Genomic DNA, 7362 nt, shown 5'->3' with positions numbered 1-7362 from the left:
ACTGAGATAAAAAGGACTGGGTCGTAAAGACTGTAATTAAGTCTCAGGGAGAATAACAGTGCCGACAGGGGATGGTGACTGTTGTACCGAGCACTGCACACCTGCCTCCGTCCTCACACCTGGCCTGTGAGGCACAGAGAAGTCACCTTCCTCGCCCAAGTTCACACAGCTGAGAAGCAGGGAGGCTGGCCTGCAAGCCCGTTGGGTCACTAAGGAGGGCAGATGTGAGAACAGAACGGAGGGCGCGGTGCCCTAGGTGGCAGGTGGACTTGGAGAAACCCCAGCAGCCTCCCTTTACCCGCCCTGCGCCCCCTCTTTTATGAACTTGACGTCTCAGCACCCCCACTGCTCTGCTGCCAACGCTGACCAGCACCCCCTCCAGCACGAGTCCTCCCCTCGAGCGTCTAGTCTCAGCCTGCTGGCTGTGTCCCTTCTCTGCCGGCCCCCGGGTGTCGAGATGGCCCCCTGACCCAGCCTCTCTGGCCTCGCCTCCTCCCTGGCCCCTTCCCCAGGCTCCGGCCACCCCGGCCTCCTCTGGGCTCCTCCAGGCACCAGGCCTTCTCCTAACGCAGCGTCTTCGCACCGGCTGTTCCCTCTGCCTGGACGGCTCCACCCGCGTCACCTCCTACCTCAGCGCCCTCACCTTTGTCCGAAGGCCACCTTCCAGCGAGGCCGGGCTGCCTGTTCCCCCCCCTTCCCTGGCCGCTGTCGCCCCCACTTTATTGGATGCTGACGCTCCTCGCCTGGCGTCATCGCCCTCCTGACCATGAGGCGTCCCCGTGCGCAGCAGCGATCTTGGTTCTCCTCACCTGCGTACCCCGCACTCTTAGGGCTGTGTTGTCTTGGCACACGGTAGGCACACAACAAATACACGTTACGTGAACGAATGACTTGTCAGTCCCCTGTGGACCGAGCATCAGTCTACGCTGGAGGCTGGGAGGCCCAGCGGGGGCCGGCTCAGCTGACAGATTCCGCAGGCTCTCACCCCAGAAGCCAGATGAGACCGTGCGTGTTTGGCCAGGACAGATCAGGACAGAGATCTTCTGGGGACCACGGGGACAACAGAGGACAGGGCCAATGCTGGGCATCATTCAAGGTTTCACTCGGTCCCCACCCCACCCCAGAGTGGATGAAAAATTACCCCTGTTTCGTCCCAAAGGGCTGCAGCCACGCATACCGCAAACTGGGTGGCTTGAAAAAACAAGAACTGATTGACCCCCAGTCCTGGAGGCTGGGAGCCCAAGGTCAGGGTGTGGGCTGGTTGGCTCCTTCTGAGGCTGCAGGAGGACGCGGGCTGGGCCTCTGCACACCTGCTGGTGTCTGAGCCCCTCTTCGGCTTACAACACTCCTCCCCTCCCTAGGCTCCTCCCTGTAGCTGTCTCTACACCACCTGCTTTTTCTTTCTTTTCTTTCCTTTTTTAATTTAATTTTTTTTCAGGTGGAGGAAGGTAATGAGGTTTATTTACTTATTTTTGGAGGCAGTTCAATACTGGGGATTGAACCCAGGACCTCGTGCCTGCCAAGCACGTGCTGCACCACTGAGCTCTCCACCCCCCCACCCCAGTGCTTGACATGTTTTTAATGCACCTCCTCCATCACATCCCAGTAGAAACCAGTTGTATATAGGTATACAGTGCTCACAAAACAACCTGCACCTTTACTGTGATTGACACCCTCGTGGAATTTTCTATATGACTTTATTCTGTTTTCTTTTTTTTTGTACATGGCTAGTTGGGGTTCATTATATTGATTTCAAGACTGGTGGCGGTGTGTACTCAAGAATTCCCTTGAGTCACTCTGGGGACTTCACCCCCAACACGCAGAAAAGTGCGAATCGCTTTCGCCTCCATCGGGCCAAGGCAAGGGGCGCAGAGCTTTCGTTGGTCCCCGTTCCTTGGGTGGGGACAGTGTGAATTAGCCCATCGGGAGAATAAACTGCGAGATTCAGAGTCCTCACCAAGCTCGGTGACACTCACACCCCCCCAGGGTCCTGCCTTCAAGGTCACATTTGTGTGGACACAGCTGGCAACACCGCCCACCCCGCCCCAGCCAGGCGAGGCTCCCGGCCTCAAATAGACTCTGGAAGACAGGGGGAGAGAAGCAGAGCTTGGTGTTTCAAGGCAGGTTTTAATCGTTTGCAATACCTCTCCCAACTATTTACATGGGGTTCTTTTTAGACGCGCTAAATGCTTTCCATTTACTCCGTACCTCAATGTGCACAGCACATAAATCACAACGTGGGTCAGCACCTGTATAAAACTACAGACAGATTCTGAAAACAGCAGTAAATACAGCAACCTCAGATCCCCCTCCCAGCAAGATAAGCACTTGACAATACTTCCAGGGGTCTGTTACGTCGCTAAACGCTTAAACCTGATTCGCTGAATAAATACAAGTCGCCAAGGGTGGCGGAATTCTGCACTCAAGACTTCTGAGTTCCTGACCATCTGATTGGACCCTGAGACAAGACAGCGTGCAATGTGTACGGCGTTTAAAACAATCTGGTTTGCTACTAAGTGAATACAGTAAATGCAGAACGACCGCAAATTCCACCCCCCCACCCCCACCCCCCGCAATCAGCACTTTTGAGCATCACTCCTGGAGTCTAGGGCGTGGTTTAAAACTTTTAAAAACATTTTTATTATATTGCATGAACAGCAGTTTAAAATGTATGGTCCTGTCTTAAGTGGCTTCTTTCTTCTAGGCCTCAGATTAAGAATAGTATTTTAAGTAGATGATTTGCATTCGAACAAAGAGTTTTAAAAAGGAATGTGAAAGTCAAAAAACTCCAATCAGATTTTCCAGTCTTGCTGTCTGTAGACTCCCATAAAGTTAATTCTGGAGACAGTTCAGAAACATCCTAGGAGAGTATTAAAGTCTTGGCGAAACATTCGGAGCATTTCTGGTAGCAAGCTAAGGTCATTTTGTATAAACTCTAAAAAGTCATTCATTAAAATTAAATGTTTGCCATCACCTCAGAACTTTTTTTAAACATCACCAACCCTGCCTCTTCCATCTTTTGCTTCAACGACAGGGGTTACATTTGCAAAATATATAAAGAAAAATATAAGGTTACTTGGTGACCATATAGTGCACTCTAACAGCTGTCTGCAAATATTTTCACCATGATTATCCTTACTAAAAGTAAATCACGGGGTAAAGATAGCTCAAACGTGACAAGGTTCGAATGGGGCGCACCGACGCTATCTGCAGTCCTTTTTGGCTACAAATGGAAAAAAAAAAGCCACTGGGAATGGCAAACTCCTCCACCCGGTCTGTGCTTTCTGCAGATTTTGCCAGATGAGTGGCTTTTGAGCTTTTGAGGTAGATGTTAAACCCACTTAATCAGGAATGCAGCAAGAGAGAAGCAGCGTCTCCCTCCACGCAAACCGAACTAAGGGTTTTTGTACAATTACAAGGTCGTTCCACCTAAAATGAGTAGCTAGGTCTAGCCCGAAGCTTCCCAAACACAGGAAAGTGTGTGTGCATTTTTAAATATATATATATATATGCCATTACTTATCAAGAGTATCTGCTATCACAAACTGTGTTTCATTCATAGGGTTTTGCTGGTGATTGTAAGTAACACCCATCTTGTCCATTTCCCACCTCCAGTGGAATATCATCCTTTGCATCAGATTTACCGAATTGCTTTGTTTATACCTTTTCCCCAAGGGCCACAGAGAAACATGGGCTGCAGTTGATCCAGAAAAAGAAAGCAGGAGTTTATAAAGTTGCCTAAGGGTCTCCCCCATCTGGTAGATCGAGGAAGATTGACTACAGCAGAGTTCAAAGGTCATTCTTGGCAGATCTAAAAACGGAGTGGCAGCAGTGGCCTCGACAGTGCACTTTCTGTACCCGAAGTAAACCGATATGTCCCGATTAACATCTCCAGGGCACAAAAGGGAGTGGGGCACTGGAGGATGCTAGGAACAGAGCCAAGACAGGGAGCTTCCTTAACTGGCTTCCAAAGCCCCAGGAAGCCTTTCCAGACACAGGGATGCTCACCACCAAACCACAGGGGACGGTGCAAAGCAGGGCTGATGTCAAGGTCTGATGTCATCGGTTTTTAATACACGGAATAGCAGCACACTTGTGACAACTTTTCGACAAGTTAAGTAAGTCCAGTAGAAGGGTCTCTATTGTTTCACCAGAAAAGTCAGGACTTGGGGGGTTTTCTTCCCCCAGAAAAATACAAAACACACCCACAGAACCATAAATAATTTGGTGGCAATATATACACATTAAATAATTAATTTAAATATCTTACACCTACTGTTGCATTAAACTGTCCGTCCAGAGGCAGTGCACCAAGGTGTCCCTTGGCACCGCCTCCCCGGGGAGCTCTGCGGGTCACAGCCTGGGGAGGAAATGGGTGACCTTCATGGTGGGTGACACGCGGCCCCCCTTCTTGGTCTTCCCGCTTTTGCTTAGGGCAATGAACATGCCGGGGTGCCTGAAGCTCTCATAGGCGTTGTAGTTGTTGGGCAGAAGGATTTCCTTGAACTTGCACTCGTCTGTGAAGAAAGGCTGCGAGGAAGGAGGAGCAGGGTCGGGTCGGGCTAACTCCTGGACAAGGGACCCTGGGGGCAGCAGTCAGGGACTCCTTTCCCTCCCCACCCCAGCCTGGCTGCAAGGTCTCTCCTGGGAAGTCAGAGGTGCCAAGACCTCCCCGCGGTGAGCAGAGGGACATGCCAGCCTGCAGCAGCTGCTGCTCCAGGCACCTGCCCAGCACCTGGCAGCCAGAAAATTTCATCTCTACTGTGTCCACCGTAAAGGCGGCAGTCCTGCCCACTGGGACCCGCCCCAGGGGCTACAGGGAGGGGTGCCCAACGGCAGCCTTTGATGGACCAGCAAGTCCCAGCGCATGGATGGCAGGAACACTGCTCCTGTCTTGGGGCTGCGCCTCTTGTTTGGGCTGGCCTGGGGTCACCGGCACTGCCTCAGGACATCGGAAGGGAACCTGGCCGCAGTTCCACGATTCCCGCCTAGGGCGGCCTGGAAGCGTCAAGAGTCACGATCTTGCCCGGCTGCTCCGCCTGCCTCCCCACGCCAGGCGCCCCCAGCACCACCTCCCCAACCCCGTACTCACCGAGCCGTAGAGCTTGCCCCTGCTGCTCATGGCCACGAAGAACCGGCTGGCCACGCCGAAGATGCTCACCACTCCCCGCTCCACCGGCGAGAGCTCCAGCAGGCCTGGGGACGGGGCGCGGGTCATTCCCAGGCACCGGACCCTTGGCCCTCACTGCCCGACTTGGCCGCGGCCTGGCCCCCTCCTCCGCCTGCGAGCCTCCAAGACCCCCATTTCTGGGGTGCAGGTGAGTGTAAAAGGCCCGGCTCCCCGGCGCAGGCCGCCCCCAAGGGGTCCCCGGAGCCCAGCGGGCTCGCCGCCTGTCCCTCCCCGCGGCGTCCGCACCCAGTCCCGGTCCACAGGAGAGAGGTGGCCCCGGCGGCCCCCGAGCCCGGCCCCGACATGGGCGCGAGTCCCGGGCCCCCGCGAGTGCCAGCGGCTGCGCCGCTCTCCCTGTGCCCACGGGCGAAGGCGCTGGAATTCCGCACCCGGAGCCCCGACCTCTGAAGGCGGGGAGGCGGGGCTCGGCCGCCCCGGTGCGCAAAGCCGGTGGCTGCGGCGACTCCCTGTGCCCAGCGTGTCTGCGTCCCCGGCATTCCCACGCCGGAGGGACGGGACCCCGAGTCTGCTCCGGTTCCCCGAGCCCACCAGCAGGTGCCAGCCGGTACCTTCGTGTGCGAGTTGGAAGGCGCGGCCGCTACCCCGGGCCCGGACTCTCCCGCCCCGCCCGCCCCACTCACTGTCGCTCGTGTCCGCGTGCACGCCGCCGATGCGGCCGTCGGGGAGCACCTGGAGGTGGAAGCCGATGCCCACGTTGCAGTAGAGCCTCCGCAGCCGCTTGATGCCCAGCAGGTAGTCGCCGGCGCCGCTCTGGACGGCAGCCTCCTTGGGCTGCGCGGCCACGGGCAGGCGCGCCAGCGAGCGCGCCACCAGGCTCTCCCAGCGGCGCTCCAGCTCGGCCTCCAGCGTGCCGTTGGGTGCGGTGGGCGCGGCGGCGCCCCCTCGGCCGGCCCAGGGCGCCAGCACGGCCAGCAGCACCGCCGGGAGCAGCGCCGCCGCGGCCGCCCCGGGCCTCGCCATCCCCGCCCTCGGGCCGTGCGTCCGTCAGCAGGTCGGTGCGCCCGGGAAGCCGGGGGCCGAGCTGCGCCTGTGTGGGGCTGGCGGGAGCTCACGACCTGGGCTGGGGCAGGGAGCGAGCGGCCGAGGGAGGAGCGGGAGGCGAGCGAAGGGGCCCCCAGGTGCCGGGAGCTACCCGGGCTGCATGGAGAGGCGGGCAGCGGCGGAAGGACGCACGGCCGGGCCTGGGACCCTGCGGAGCGGTGCGCGCCTCCCTGCGCGCTGGGCCGGCCAGGGCCGAGCCGCTATATATAGCCGAGCGCCCCCCCCCCCCCGCCACCCCGCCCCTGCTCCCGCAGGGGGCCGTTCGCGCTCGCCTGGGCGCCCGGGGCGCTATGGCGCTCGCGGCCGGTCGCAGGCCGCCTGCCAATCAGGGCTGGGGGAGGGGAGGCGGCCGGGGACAAGCGCCGCGAGTGCCACCTGGAGGGTCCCCGGCCCCCACCCCTGGCTTCGCCCGGCCCCCGGACCTGTTTGTCCCGACCCTTGCGTCTCCTCCACCGCGCCCCGGTCTTCCAGCCAAAGTTTTGCCTCTTGGACTTTGTGCCTGCCTGTCCCGTCTCCATGGGTCCTTTTCCGCCTCTGCTCCAGCGGCCCGGGTGCTGCCCTAACCCGGCATCCTCAGCTCCTGAGAAGTCACTCCTTGCGCTTTGCCTGTCAGGGACTCCCCAGAAACCTGCTCCTTTGCTGGGGCCCTGTGGACTCCTGGGAATGAGAGGTAGGTAGGGACAGTAAGCACCAGGAAAGACTGACCGTGGAAGGGAGAGTCTGGCGCTACCAGGTGGAGGGAGGCAAGGGCCTGGGTTTGGCCATCTGCGCTCTGGGTCGTTAGGGATGGAGTTCTGTATACCAGGTGGAGGGATCGCAGAGCAGAGGGCCCAGGTGGGCGGTGCTGGGAGAAGATGGGGTGAGGTGTAAGGGTGCACCCGGTGGCCCTACACACACCCACCTCCGTGCAAGGACAGGAGGCAGGGGCAGGGACATCCACTATCCCCCTTCCCTTTGATTCTGCAGCAGGAATATTCAAGTGTCAGTGGCCAGAACCCCCAACCTAGCAGGGACCCAGGGCCTGGCTTCTGGAAGGCTCCCTTCCCCCACCTGTTGTCCCCGCCCCCCACTGTGCCCATTATGGCCTGATGGGGGTGGGGTCTAGCTAGATGCTGGCTCACCTAGGTGTG

General features: G+C 58.3%; 1 protein-coding gene across 1 annotated transcript; it reads right to left on the bottom strand.

The window, feature by feature from the left end:
- Positions 1–4197: 4197 nt before the first annotated feature.
- FGF4 (fibroblast growth factor 4) lies at positions 4198–6151 on the bottom strand. The gene is made up of 3 exons (XM_074373000.1): positions 5812–6151; positions 5093–5196; positions 4198–4530 (listed from the first exon to the last, which is right to left on the bottom strand). Exons 1-3 carry the CDS (start codon positions 6149–6151, stop codon positions 4354–4356), a joined length of 621 nt encoding a protein of 206 aa, XP_074229101.1. The 3' UTR covers positions 4198–4353.
- Between the last annotated feature and the right edge of the window lie 1211 nt (positions 6152–7362).

The sequence above is a fragment of the Camelus bactrianus genome, chromosome 10, assembly GCF_048773025.1.
Source record: "Camelus bactrianus isolate YW-2024 breed Bactrian camel chromosome 10, ASM4877302v1, whole genome shotgun sequence".
Classification (NCBI taxonomy): Eukaryota; Metazoa; Chordata; class Mammalia; order Artiodactyla; family Camelidae; genus Camelus; species Camelus bactrianus.
The sequence above is the reverse complement of the archived record's forward strand: the minus strand, read 5'-3'. Positions and strand labels throughout refer to the sequence as shown.

Bases quoted from the DNA above. Each gene is read 5' to 3' on its own strand.
- FGF4 (XM_074373000.1), bottom strand. From the start codon at position 6,151: ATGGCGAGGCCCGGGGCGGCCGCGGCGGCGCTGCTCCCGGCGGTGCTG. The intron at 5,197-5,811 runs GTGAGTGGGGCG...CCCCGTCCCCAG, and splicing joins GCACGCGGACACGAGCGACA to GCCTGCTGGAGCTCTCGCCG. The intron at 4,531-5,092 runs GTGAGTACGGGG...CCTTCCTCGCAG, and splicing joins GGGGCAAGCTCTACGGCTCG to CCTTTCTTCACAGACGAGTG.